The sequence below is a fragment of the Triticum urartu genome, chromosome 7A (assembly GCF_056163025.1).
Source record: "Triticum urartu cultivar PI428250 chromosome 7A, HENAU_Tu73, whole genome shotgun sequence".
NCBI lineage: Eukaryota > Viridiplantae > Streptophyta > Magnoliopsida > Poales > Poaceae > Triticum > Triticum urartu.
In genome coordinates, this window is record NC_141879.1 from 690,795,968 (window position 1) to 690,810,162 (window position 14,195).

The window sequence follows — 14,195 nt, forward strand, 5'->3', positions numbered from 1 at the left end:
ATGTATTTGGGGAAAGAAGAGATGAGCATGAAAGGCTGGGATGTGTATCGCTGCGTTGGGCTAGAGAGGAAAGTTATCTATTGATATGCTGGGCCATAATGCTTTGTAATAAGGGCCATTTGCATTTTTGTCCTTAACTCGAACCACCTAATCAGATATACCTTTAATTTGAAAGCCTGCTCAAATTTACCCCTCCGCCGTTAGGTGCCCTTACAGAAATGCCCTTCTACGCCGTTACCGTCCGGTCAAACAACTTTGACCGAGCTAAAAAATTAGCAAAAAATCAAAAAAAATCTAAAATTTTGTGAGATCGAAAATACTCATGTGTGCAAGGTGTGTGCAAATTTTCGTGCTATTTGGACATTCTAGGAACTCGTGGCGAGGAAAAACAGTTAATCCGCACGCTTGTGAACAGTAAATTTAAAATAAAATAGCAAGAAAATTCAAAAAATATGAATTTTTTTGGCATCAAAGAGGCTTGGGTGCACAAGGTGCTTGCAAGTTTTTGTGATCAAATGGCATTCGAGGAGCTCTAGCAAGAAAAAACAAAATAGTAATTTTTTTCCAAGTTTTTCCCTGAGCCAAATTTTGTTTTTTTCTCCACAAGCCCCTCCAATGTCCAAACATAACAAAAATTTACACGCAGCGCAACTTGCAGACCCGAGCCTCTTTGATGCCAATTTTTTTCCATATTTTTTTTGAATTTTCTTGCTATTTTTTTGAATTTACTGTTCACATACTTACATATTTATTGTTTTTCCTTTGACACGAGCTCCTGGAATGTCCAAACAACACGAAAAATTGCACACACCTTGCGAACCTTAGTATCTTGATCCCACAAATTTTCAGATATTTTAGATATTTTTGCTATTTTTTCAGGATGGTCAAAGCCCTTTGACCGGCTTTGACCTGCTTTGACCGGACGGTAACGACACAGAATGGCATTTCTGTAAGTGCACCTAACGGCGAAGGAGCAAATTTGAGTAGGCTTTGAAATTAGGGGTAAATATGAGAGTGGGTGCAAATTAGGGGCATAAATATAAATGTTCCTTGTAATAAATGTTGTTTTTCACTTGAAAGGGGGGGGGATTGCAGAAGGCATTAATCAAACAATCCCTCAAGAGTGCCGTATATTACAAAAATTGTGAATAAGTAGCAAAATAACAAAAAGAGTGATCTACCGTTGCAGAAATAAGTTCACACTAGCCAAACAAGAAACATAGTGATTTAACGACACAATTTATAGGATGAAAAAAAGCATGCATCGTCTCCTCTAGAGGCGACTTGGGCGGACCCCCGACCCCCGCCGCCGAAGCCCACCCCCTCCTCCCGTTCCTCCCTCGTCGCCGTCGGCACACGTCGCTGGGCAAAGCCCGCTAGCGGCTGGTGGCGGTGGGACCAACCTTTTTTTCGCACGGGGAGCTCCTGGCGGCTGGCGGCTGCTGGATCTCGCGGTGGTGCGCGGCAGCTATCTGGCTAGGCGGGCTCTCGAGTTGCGGCGTCTCGGGGTTTGTCGGTGTTGGCTGCTGTGCGACACGTGCGGTGGAGCCGGACTCGGCCTAGGTTGGTGCAGGCGCGCATGCATCTGACCCAGATTTGGCGGGTTTGCGTGGCTCCAGATCTGGGCGTGCGGCTGCGTCCTACGGCCTCCCTCCTGCCATCCCGCGCTTCTGCGCCCGGAGTGCCTGCTACCGGCTCCGGCTGGTCCAGCTCATGTGAAGGTGGAGGTGGAGGGGGTCCCAGGCTTCATGGCGACGACTCTTGCGGCCCTCTTCTCGTGGCACGGTGGGGGTGCTCCTCTCCCCTCCCCGGGCCTGCAGCAGCGGCCAGAGGTGACCCAGTCTTCAGATTTTGAGGCGAGGCATTCGTGTTTGGCTCCCGGTGAAAACCTTGCAGAGACCTTGGTCGATACTGGTGATGCGCGATGCTTTTTGGTGTCATTCTCCTTCCTGTAGGCGCGTTGTTGAGGAGTCATGGTCACCCAAATCCCTCGAGTCTGGGGTCTCCGGGCAAAAGTCCATGATCTGGTTTGCTAGATCGGGCGACGACGTCGTCGTGTACGTCGCCACCTCCTTGGAGGCGTCGTCTTGGAGACGTTGATTGTGGGTGGTAACTGACGGCTCAAGTGGTTGGTTGGCGATGGTGTGTGGCTGATGATGGTGGTGGTGCGGCCGATTTGGGGGCGGCGGTGATTTTTGTGCTTTTCTTGGGTGGTGTTCGTGCTCAAGTGCTTCTTGGTGTGTCTCTGCTAGGCGATGCCCTGCATCTACGCTGGTGGCACATAGGTTTCGTGGCGCCGTCTCGGTCTCACGTGACCTTTCGAATGTACCCCCGACACAGGTGGTGTTGCGGTGTTGTGCAGTCTAGGTTGCGCGGTGCCTTTCCATTGCGTTGACGGTGTAGTGTCATGGTTTTGGTCTGCTTGGCGATGCTCTTTGACTATACCAATGACACACAGGTGTCGTGGTGCCGTCTCGGACTCGTGTGACCCTTCGAATGTGCCCCACGACACAGGTGGTGTCGCGGCGTTGTGCAGTCTTGGATGCGCGAAGCCTTTCAATTGCGTAGATGGTGTAGTGTCCTAGTTTGGTCTTGGCTGGCCAATGCCATTTGATTACGCTGGTGGTGCTCTTTGTTTGTTTTGTGTTGTGTTTTCCCTCTTTGTTTCGCCTTGTGTGTTGTCGGTGTGTGTTGTTTTTGCTTTATCTCTTCTCCCTTGTGCCTCCTTGTATTTCTGGTTCACTTGAACCCTATCTTGCAAAAGGCTGCAAAGTCTTATACTCCCTCTTTTCACTTATATAGGGTCTAATACGTTTTTCAAGGTTAACTTTGACCATGGGTTAGCATAATGATATATGACATGCATGTTACACAAAGCATACCATCAAATTCGTATGTGAAAGAAAATAAACAGAAAAAAGAAAAGAAGAAACATGAAAAAACAAAATAGAAAAGAAAAAAAAATTCCAGTTCAGAAACCTTGTAGAAGCTTCCCAAAACCGTAAAAAACCGGCTGAAGACCTCTAGAAGCCCCAAACTGGAAAGGCTGAAAACGCCTAAAAGCGGTCCAGGGACATTTTGAGGCAGAGCGTCAAATAGGGATTTCCGGGCGTCCCCGCCTCCTTTTCTGACCGTTGGTGCGTGGCCTCCCTTTCCAAATTTGCTCTTCAACACGAAAGAGAAAAAAAGAAGCCCGGCCCAGTAGCCCACGCAGTCGTCCGTCTTCCTCCACATCTCCGTCTCAAGAATACGGGTGGGGAGAAAACCAATCCGCCGCCAACGCCGCCCCCTCATCCCCGTCTCTCCCAATCTTTTCTTCCCTCTCCCGCACCCCGTGGCTTCCGCCATGGGCCGATTGAGTGTTCCAGAATTCTTCGTCCGCCGTCCCTCTCTGCACTCACGCATGCATACACCTATCTTCCTCCTTCGCCTGGTTCGTGTACGGCTCAGAGCGGAGCAGGGGACTGATTGATGTAAGGTTCGGCTTCCAATCCATCCAGGCCGCCGGCCGGTCCACCGAGGGGAGAGTCCAAGTCGTCCAGGCGAAACCCTAGACGCCGCGGGGATGGAGCATCTCCGCCGCCTCGCCCCCAGTTCTTGCTCGCCTCAGCTCGCGGGGATGGAGCAGGACGGCGCCGCCCAGGCCCAGGACGACGGCGCCGTGGACGGATGGGCGCACGACGGCACGGAGACCCCTCTCCTACGGCACCCCGGTGGAGTGCCCCGGGGCCGTAGACCCCCCTCCTTGCCGGCGTCTCCGCGGCCGCCTCCATGCAGCCGCTCGTGCGCGACCCTCAACTACGACTGTGCGTGCCCTTCAACCCTCTGCCTCGAATCCATGGATTGAATTTATCATTTGTTTCTGATTTGAGCGTCCATGGATGGTGGCAGCGGTGGGGAGGAGCCCTTCGACGACCTTGACGCCTGCTCCGTCGACCACAACCACTGCGTCCGCAAGAAAGGTACTAAACCAACCGCACATCCCCCCTCAGCTGTGATCATGAAATTGTATTGGGCAGAATAGGGAAAAGGTCATTTGATTAATGGAATAGATGATGCCTAACTCTGTTCAAGATAGTTCTCAGCTGTGACAATGAAATTGTACTGAGCAAAACAAGGAAAATGTTATTTGTTTAATGGAATAGAGTATGCCCTCGTGACAGGTCCCAGCTCCAATATTAAAAATCAGTGCACCTGAACTGCGACACAATTTTTCTCATTTGGAACTGCGGTTATAAGGTATCTAATCTGAAAGCTATGCTTTCACGAAATCATCAGGTATGGAAATGCTTGACCAGTTCTGTAAATTACATAGTACAACATTATCAGTTTGTTTTTTGCATTATTTCCCAGTTCTCTTGCGGTGCTATTCAACAACCTATTTTCCTTCCTACTAGATGAAAGAGGGTTTTTGTTTACTTAACATGGTTGCCTTGTTAACAAAGTCATAGTTTCTGTCAGTTATTTTTTATACACTGCCTAAGGAACAACTCATCTTCCTACCTACCAGATATACTACTGCTTGATTGCATAGCTCCCTGCTTAAGAAGCTCCACTGTTCTTTTATATGATTCTAAAAAGTTTGAGTTCTAATTTTGTGGAAAGACACACACAGTGCTGAAAAGAAACATTAACTCTTGGGTTATCAGTAAGGGAATATGCCTTATTAGCGCACTCTTATGGTGGTTATTATTGCTCAACGTTGTGAGGAAAAAGAAGAATACCACGTCTTTGTCTTAGAAAAGGGTTATGGCAAACTTTTCATAAGCGCACCCTATTATAAGAAATGGAAGTATAGATAATTAGACTAGCTGCATATTTCCTTTGTTATATATGTAATCCAGAAGTGCAGGTTCGTGAACTGAAAAAATGGTGGCTCCATGCAGGATTTTGACCTCCATACGAAATCTGCAAGGGTAACAACAACAAAGGAAACTGGTGTAAGATTGAGTACTAAGGCTCGAAGACAAGCTACCATCAAGATTATGTCTCGACAATGAAGTATAGTGTGAGCAATTATTTTTCTTTTATACATCAATTAAGTACAAAGTGATCAACATATTTGTCTTAGATATTAAGAAAACTTTTAGTAATGTCATCTGCCGTATAGACTTAACTTTGTCTCATCTAGTTAATCAGAGAACAAAGAGTGAATATCAAATTGGCTAACTTGAATTATTTGGAACTTTCACCATACCATATGTACAATATCCATTAAAATCTGAAATTGGCTCAGTAGTGGCCTTCCCTATTGATTTTCACTTAAAAAAAATCTCAAACTTAAGACTGCAATGCAATATGGGTGCATGTCATTTTTATGATGCCCGAGTAACTGAGAAAAAATAATTTCATCTATAGTTCCGTTGTGAGTAAAGTAAGAAGGGTAAAGTTGTGAAGAAGAAACACAACGATCAACAGTAGTTATATCTTTATTTTTGAATTAAACTAAAGTTGCCATGGTAGCTATATTTTAGAAAAATCTAATTTTGCAGCAGGGCGCTAAGTTTGACTTAACCTGCAAAAAGTTAAATCATATTGTAGCACAAACATAGAGGTAAATATTTTGATGGCAAGCTGATATGAATGTTTCTAGAATAAGTATATTTGATAAACTTACACACTTTACTGGCCTGATTGATCTAAAAAATCATTGTTATGCATCCACATTATATTTCTATAAAGTTGGTACTATATATAAATTCGAGAGGTGATATAAACAAAGCAGTACGTAAACATGCAAAAAATGTCAGAAGAATATCATATTAGTTTCATAATCACAGTTATGCAAGAGAATACAAAAATAAGGTGGACTCTTGCTTGAATCTCGAAATAATACATGATCCATATTAAGTTAATTACCAATACGGTGTCATTTACATAGTACTTAAGATAATATTCCTCCAAACCTGATGAAAGTTCTTTTACACTTGAGATCTTTGTCAAAAGGAAATACAAATTTAGTATTTTTGCAATATAACTGGTGTTGGCTGTTATGCAGGATTTTTTTTACCGAACTCACAGAAGTAGATTGTGTATCCCATCCAACGTTCAACCTAATGGACATCGAGGGAACCACTTTGAGTCCGCAATTGTTTGTGCGGAGGAAAATGCATGGTACTAAAGCTAACCTTCCTCTGGTCCAGATGAAATCAAGGCAACTGGGTCTTCTATCTTCAAGTATCAATTTGTTAGTTTTTCTTGGCTTCAGTGCATCCCCTCATATTACTGTTTTTAAACTACATTGCAGTGTGCTAATTATTTTCTAAAAAAATTACAGTGTATTAATTAAGTAAAACTTATTTGAAGTAGATGTAGCACGACCTTTAGGATTTTGCACACGGACCACACCAATTTCGAGTAGTCGTACTTCTACATATCTGCTCACCAAATAAGCTGCATGGTTATTATGAACGTGGTAAACTCTGAGGCTATTTTCTTTATTAGTCCGAAAAGAAACTAAACTATTTGTGTGGGGCCAAAGAAGCGTACTTTCAATAAAAATTGCAATTGATTGGGCAAGAGAAATCAACTCAATACAACAATTTTCCATATGAAGTAGTAAGACTACCCACAGTGGGAGTAACATAGGTCGTAACATCACACATATCTAGGCAAAATAGATGATGTGGCAAGTAATTAATGAAGAAAGAGAGTCATGTGGTAACATAGCTAGTTACTAGTAGTATGCGTAACATCACACATATCAAGGCAAGATGAGTCTACAACCTAATAAATGAAGTGTTGCATGACACCACATATATGTTACTCCCCACTATAGAGGTAGTAAAATACATGTTACTAGTCTAAGTTACTCCCCACTGTGGCTAGTCTAAGAGGAGGCGTACCATTGTAAATCGATGTAGGCTGAAGGCTAGCTGCATCTTTGGCGTGTGATCAAACCCGGCAAGCTGCAACTATGTGGAGCATCCACACTACTGCCACCACATGCTTGCTAAACGCTAATCTGACCTTCCCTGTACATTGGCCACATATTTGGCGAGAATGTTTGATGGCAAGCTGCGGCAACTGTTGTTGTATTGAGTATCCAGATGATAACCGTCATGAAAATCACTACATGGATCGATGTGCCCATCATGTTTGGTAGTAGATGATGCATTATTTGAGCTTGATAGAGTATGATTATATCCCACACGGTCTTATTTGCATCAAAAGTGTGGCCCACTTTGGGTTTGGGGAAGAATACACCAACCGTTTTGGTAGTGGGCATCTCAACAGTTATTTGGGCATCATTCCCCTAATACGCTAGTAATTGTCTCCTTTCCCGTATTTCTCTTAGTCTCACTCCCATACACTTCATGATCAGAGAGAGGGAATGTTAGCATCCATGGTGGCAGTGTCCCCTTCGGTCGTTCATGCAACTTGAGAGGATGAAGCCTCTTGCGATGTCGCGCGAAAGACATCTGCACCAGTGAGTTTGCCACCATCCTAGCCGTGGCGACAATGCGACAGAGCATATAGTGGAGGGCAGAGCAAGACGGCCGAGGGAGATGGCTCATCAAAAGAATACACAACACGCGGATGACCAGTGTAGTAGAGAAGAGGATGACGGGGAATCACCGGGGAAGCCTCAGGGGACGAGCTAGGTGAGGTAGTCTCATGTAATGAACAAGGCGGGAAAGCCGCAGGTGATGACGAGCTTGATAAAGAAGCGATTAGAGGTAGAAGAAACCTCAATCCCTAGGAAGTAGCGAAGAGGAACAAGATGAGACATAAGAAACCCAATATGATGAGCCTTCACAAAGGCAATGTACTTAGAGTCATCGCAGAGATGATCGACATATAGAAGAAGAGTTTGACCACGAGTTGAAAGGTGGACAAGTGTAGGATCATGAGCACTCGCCGAAAACTAGCCGCAATCACCACTGAGACAAAATGCTCAAACTAGGCACGAAGGGTTTGCTTAAGGCCATAAAAGAGTGATGAAGACGACAAACCATGCCATCAGGAAGAGAATACCTAGGTGGTGGCTATATGTAGACCTCATGCAACAGGGAGGAAGATAAATGATATCCCACATGCCTATTCGCGCAACAACAACAATCTCCTCTACAATCGCATGCTGCTATTCATGATGAACAAATGCGTCAGACTAAGAAGTCGTCTCAAGAAAAGTGATAATCAATAACCATAGCGGCCAATAGGCAGAAGCGAGCAAGCTCGGAAGCCATAAGTAGGCCGAGCTTTAGGTGGTGCATTGCCAACAAGAAAGGCCATAGTAGTCGAGGGAGATGACTCATTAGAAGGATCCACAACACATGGACAACAAGTGTAGTGAAGAAGATGATAAAGGGGAATCATCGGGGAAACCTCATGGATGAGCGAGGTGAGGTCGCCTCAGGTAATGAACGAGGTGGGGAAGCCGCACGTGGCGACGTGTGGGGTCTATAACAGTAGTACGTGAGGATAAGCTGGGATAGGTGAGCGAGGGAAATAAATGAGTGATAAGTGTATCAGGAGAACTGAGGGAAGAAATATCCTCAATGGGGGAAGCCGAAGGAGAGGATGTACGTGGATAGAAAGGACGGGACTCAATCAAGTCACATCAAGAAATGCCCATCCGATGACTAACAAGATCCCAACACTGACATCCCTTGTGCTCATCACTATAACCTAAGAAGACACATTCAACAGATTGATCAAATAGTTTGGTTCGTGAAGAACGTAGCAAAGGCAACCAAACAAATGAAGTGTTTAGTAGTTAGGAGAGAATGCCCACAAAGACGCTCGAGAGGAATGTCGCCATGTAGAGATGAGGAAGGATGAATGTTGATGAGATAGGTGGCCATGATCAACGCGCTAGACGCCTCACGAATGTGACGATGCTTGCGCTCAACAACCCCATTCCAAGCATGAGAACCGGGACAAGAGAACTGAGCTAGTGTGCTTTGCTCAACAAGGAATCTGGGCGGCAAATGAGAGAGATACACACAAGCAGAATCTGCACAAAAGACATGGATAATAGTGGAAAACTGGGTATGAACCAAGGCGGCAAACTTCTTATAGATAGATAAGACCTCACTAGAAGAAGACATAAAATATATCGACCTGTGTCGAGAGAAATAATTGTAAAGATAATATAGTGGCGATGGCCTCCTTTAGAGGCAAAGGGAGATGGGTCCCAACCATTAGAGTGAACAAGATTGAAAGGACACTGTGACACAATCTCGCTATGAGGATATGGTAACTGAACCTGTTTACCTAGCCGACAAACTTGACTGTCTAAAGTTACATTGCGAGAGACAGATCCTAAAAGACCACATCGTTCTAAGGATGAGAGATGAGACCCACACATGTGACTGAGACAATGATGCCACAAAGAGTCGGTAGACAAGGTAAGAGAGTCGAAGAGACTGGCGGATGTGGTAGCGGAAGGAAGGCGAAGCCTGGCAAGCTTCAGAGGCCGTGCGAGTCACAACGTCGAGGGCCAACACCAGGTAGATCACCCGTGTGCCGATCCTAAATCAAAACAAGAGTCAAAGTCAAGAATATTGGAATAATAAAATTATTTTTTGGTTCAATGATACATCTGCTTGGATTCTAGGACGGAGTTAAACTTGAGATTGGGCACTTGGATTTGTGATATCTTGACATGAGCTTGAAGCTGGAGAACTTTAGGGTGTAACATGATCAACTTGAGATATATTGAATTTATATAGGTATAGTATGATTAGCATGAATGCGGTATTTATGGACTATTGGATCATCTTGGATATTACTAGTTGGATTCTAGGTTAGATATAACTTGAGCACTTGGATTTGTGATATTTTGACTTAAGCATAGTAGCTTTTATGGTGCCCCATATGGATATGAGCATGCAGATGATCCGATCGTAGTTGGTAGACCGCGATGATTTTGCTAGCCCTCCCCAAGAATGTTACCAGTACAAGATCATCATGGGAGGATGATTTGGATGAATTAGAATAAATGACAATTTCAGTGGTATGAGTCTTGTTGGAGCAGCTGATGTTGCTTTTATTATGTGTTTGTGGTCCTTTAGATGCAGTAGTAAGAGGAGGGTACTGCTTATGATGTGATATTATATTGGTGGATAAATAGATCTTTACTAACCTTGAAACAGTTTGGATTTACTTAGATGATTGTGATCTTGAAATTAATCTGCTGGATAAATAACTTCTATTTTTTGGATCTATAGTCATCCAGTGGAAGCTTGCTTTATATTGGACTTAGATAACAATGATAGTGGGCTCGGCTGGATCATAATTATGATTTGTACTAGATGCACACTTTTACAGATTGAAACTAGAGAACTTTAGGGTGTAGTATGATCAGTCGAAGATATATTTGATTTAATATGAATATAACATGATCAACATGATTGTGAAAATTGATGTAAGAACACAAAGATATTCGAGTAACAAAAATGTTGTTTGTGTTAGGTCCAATGATATATCTGCTTGGATTCTAGTTCTAGGTCGGAGTTAAACTTGAGATTGGGCACTTGGATTTGTGATATTTTGACATGAGCTTCAAAACAGGAGAACTTTAGGGTGTAGCTTGATTAACCTGTGATGTATTGAATTTACATAGGTATAGTATGATTAGCATGCATGCTGTATTGGTGGACTATTGGATGATCTTAGATATTACTAGTTGGATTCTAGGTTGGAGATAACATGATCACCTGGATTTGTGATATTTTGACCTAAGCTTAGTAGCTTGTATGCGCCCCATATGGATATGAGCATGGAGATGATACAAACGGATTGTAGTTGGTAGACATTGATGATTTTAGCTAGCCCTCACCTATAATGTTACGAGTACAAAATCATCATGGGAGGATGGTTTGGATTAATTAGAATAGATGATCATTTCAGTGGTATGAGCCTTGTTGGAGCAGCTGATCTTGCTTTTACTATGTGTTTGTGCTCCTTTAGATGCAGTAGGAGGAGGGTAGTAATTATGACGTGATATTATATTGGTGGATAAATACATTTTTAATAACCTTGGAACAGTTTGGATTTACTTAGATGATTGTAATCTTGAAAACAAATCTGATGGATAGATAACTTTTAATTTTTGGATCTATAGTCATCCAGTGGAAACTTTACTCGATCGCCTGAAGATCGACATTGCTGCAACGGCTTGGTGCAAAGCCCGATGTGGCTGATAGGGTTTTCACCCTCTCGCACACCTCCGTGCATTGTTCCTTCCCCGCCAATTTGGCTTCGTGTGCTTCTATTGTTTGCGGGTTCCGTGCCATTGACTTGATCCGGCATCACACCTTCTCCTGACATGTGTCCTTGGCCGTGGCGGTAGGTAACGCCGTGCTCTCGGGCTGTGTCTCGTGGGTTAGCCATTGTGGTGTCGACTGCCTATGTGGCTATGGAGGCACCCAGCAGGGAAACACGAGATGTTGTGGGATTGAGGCATCACACATAGCAACCCGTAGCCAGGCAAAGGATACTGGTCGGACTAGCAGGGAGCGAATTGCACATGAGGTATGGCGGAAGGGATGAAAACGTTGGTGGGTGATGTCTACTACACAACCTTCTTCTTGTAGGCGTTGTTGGACCTCCAAGTGCAGAGGTTTGTAAGATAGTAGCAAATTTCCCTCATATGGATGACCTAAGGTTTATTAATCCGTAGTAGGCGTAGGATGAAGATGGTTGCTACCTCTTGAGTACTGCGTTGGATTTCCCCGAAGAGGAGAGGATGATGCAGCAAAGTAGCGTAAGTATTTCCCTCAGTTTTTGAGAACCAAGGTATCAATCCAGTAGGAGGCTACGCACGAGTCCCTTGTACCTACAAAAAACAATAACTCAACGCAACCAACACGCTTAGGGGTTGTCAATCCCTTCACGGTCACTTACGAAAGTGAGATCTGATAGAGATGATAAATAATATTTTTGGTATTTTTGGTATAGAGATGCAAAGTAAAAAGTAAAAGGCAAAGTAAAAGCAAAGCAATAATAAAGTAATGGAGATTAATATGATGAGAAGGAGACCCGGGGACCATAGGTTTCACTAGTGGCTTCTCTCAAGAGCATAAGTATTCTACGGTGGGTGAATAAATTACTGTTGAGAAATTGACAGAATTGAGCATAGTTATGAGAATATCTAGGTATGATCATGTATATAGGCATCACGTCTGAGACAAGTAGACCGACTCCTGCCTGCATCTACTACTATTACTCCACTCACCGACCGCTATCCAGCATGCATCTATAGTATTAAGTTAAAAACAGAGTAACGCCTTAAGCAAGATGACATGATGTAGAGGGATAATTTCATGCAATATGATAAAAACCCCATCTTGTTATCCTCGATGGCAACGATACAATACGTGCCTTGCTGCCCCTTCTGTTACTGGGAAAGAACACCGCAAGATCGAACCCAAAGCTAAGCACTTCTCCCATGGCAAGAACAACCAATCTAGTTGGCCAAACCAAACTGATAATTCGAAGAGACTTGCAAAGATAACCAATCATACATAAAAGAATTCAGAGAAGATTCAAATATTATTCATAGATAGACTTCATCATAAACCCACAATTCATCGGTCTCAACAAACACACCGCAAAAAGAAGATTACATCGAATAGATCTCCACGAGAGAGGGGGAGAACATTGTATTGAGATCCAAAAAGAGAGAAGAAGCCATCTAGCTACTAACTATGGACCCGTAGGTCTGAAGTAAACTACTCACACTTCATCGGAGAGGCTTGGATGATGATGTAGAAGCCCTCCGTGATCGATGCCCCCTCCGGCGAAGCTCCGGAACAGGCCCCAAGATGGGATCTCATGGATACAGAAAGTTGCGGTGGTGGAATTAGGTTTTTGGCTCCATCCCCGATCGTTTGGGGGTACGTGGATATATATAGAAAGAAGTACGTCGGTGGAGTTTCGAGGGGCCCACGAGGCAGGGGGCGTGCCCTGGGGGGGGGAGCGCCCTCCACCCTCGTGGCTTTCTTGATGGAGAGTCCAAGTCTCCTGGATCTTATCTGATGAGAAGATCACGTTTTCGAAGATTTCATTCCATTTGGAGTCCGTTTGATATTCTGTTTCTCCGAAACATTGAAATAGGCAAAAACAACAATTCTTGGATGGGCCTCCGGTTAATAGGTTAGTCCCAAAAATAATATAAAAGTGGAAAATAAAGCCCTATATAGTCCAAAACAGTAGATAATATAGCATGGAGCAATAAAAAATTATAGATACGTTGGAGACGTATCAAGCATCCCCAAGCTTAATTCCTGCTCGTCCTCGAGTAGGTAAATGATAAAAAGAGAACTTTTGATGCGGAGTGCTACTTGATATAATTTTAATGCAATTCTTCTTAATTGTGGTATGAATATTCAGATTCGAAAGATTCAAGACAAAATTTCATATTGACATAAAAATGATAATACTTCAAGCATACTAACTAAGCAATTATGTCTTCTCAAAATAACATGGCCAAAGAAAGTTCATCCCTACAAAATCATATAGTTTAGTCATGTTTCATTTTCGTCACACAAGAATGCTCTCATCATACACAACCCCGATGACAAGACAAGCAATTGTTTCATACCTTAGTAATCTCAAACCTATAAACTTTCACGCAATATATGAGCGCGAGCCATGGACATAGCACTATGGGTGGAATAGAATATGAGGGGGTTATGTGGAGAGGACAAAAAAAGAGAAAGTCTCACATCAACGAGGCTAGTCAATGGGCTATGGAGATGCCCACCGATTGATGTTAATGCAAGGAGTAGGGATTGCCATGCAACGGATGCACTATAGCTATAAATGTATGAAAGCTCAACAAAAGAAACTAGTGAGTGTGCATCCAACTTGCTTGCTCACGAAGATCTACGGCACTTGAGGAGACCCATTGTTGGAATATACAGGCCAAGTTCTATAATAAAAAATTCCCACTAGTATATGAAAGCGATAACATGAGAGACTCTCTAGTATGAAGATCATGGTGCCACTTTGAAGCACAAGTGTGGTAAAAGGTTAGTTACATTGTCCCTTCTCTCTTTTTCTCTCATTTTTTGGGCCTTTTCTTTTTTATGGCCTTTTTTTGGGCCTTCTCTTTTTTATGGTCTTTCTCTCTTTTTTATATTTCTCACTTGGGACAATGCTCTAATAATGATGATCATCATACTTCTATTTATTTACAACTCAATGATTACAACTCGATACTAGAACAAAGATGACTCTATATG

General features: G+C 43.4%; 1 protein-coding gene across 1 annotated transcript; it reads left to right on the plus strand.

The window, feature by feature from the left end:
• Nucleotides 1-3,189: 3,189 nt before the first annotated feature.
• LOC125522186 (uncharacterized) lies at nucleotides 3,190-12,874 on the plus strand. Its single transcript, XM_087537111.1, has 5 exons — nucleotides 3,190-3,806; nucleotides 3,892-3,962; nucleotides 4,164-4,278; nucleotides 4,887-5,008; nucleotides 5,999-12,874. The coding sequence occupies exons 1-3, from the start codon at nucleotides 3,566-3,568 to the stop codon at nucleotides 4,236-4,238; spliced, it is 387 nt and encodes a 128-aa protein (XP_087393237.1). The 5' UTR covers nucleotides 3,190-3,565; the 3' UTR covers nucleotides 4,239-4,278; nucleotides 4,887-5,008; nucleotides 5,999-12,874.
• Nucleotides 12,875-14,195: the final 1,321 nt, after the last annotated feature.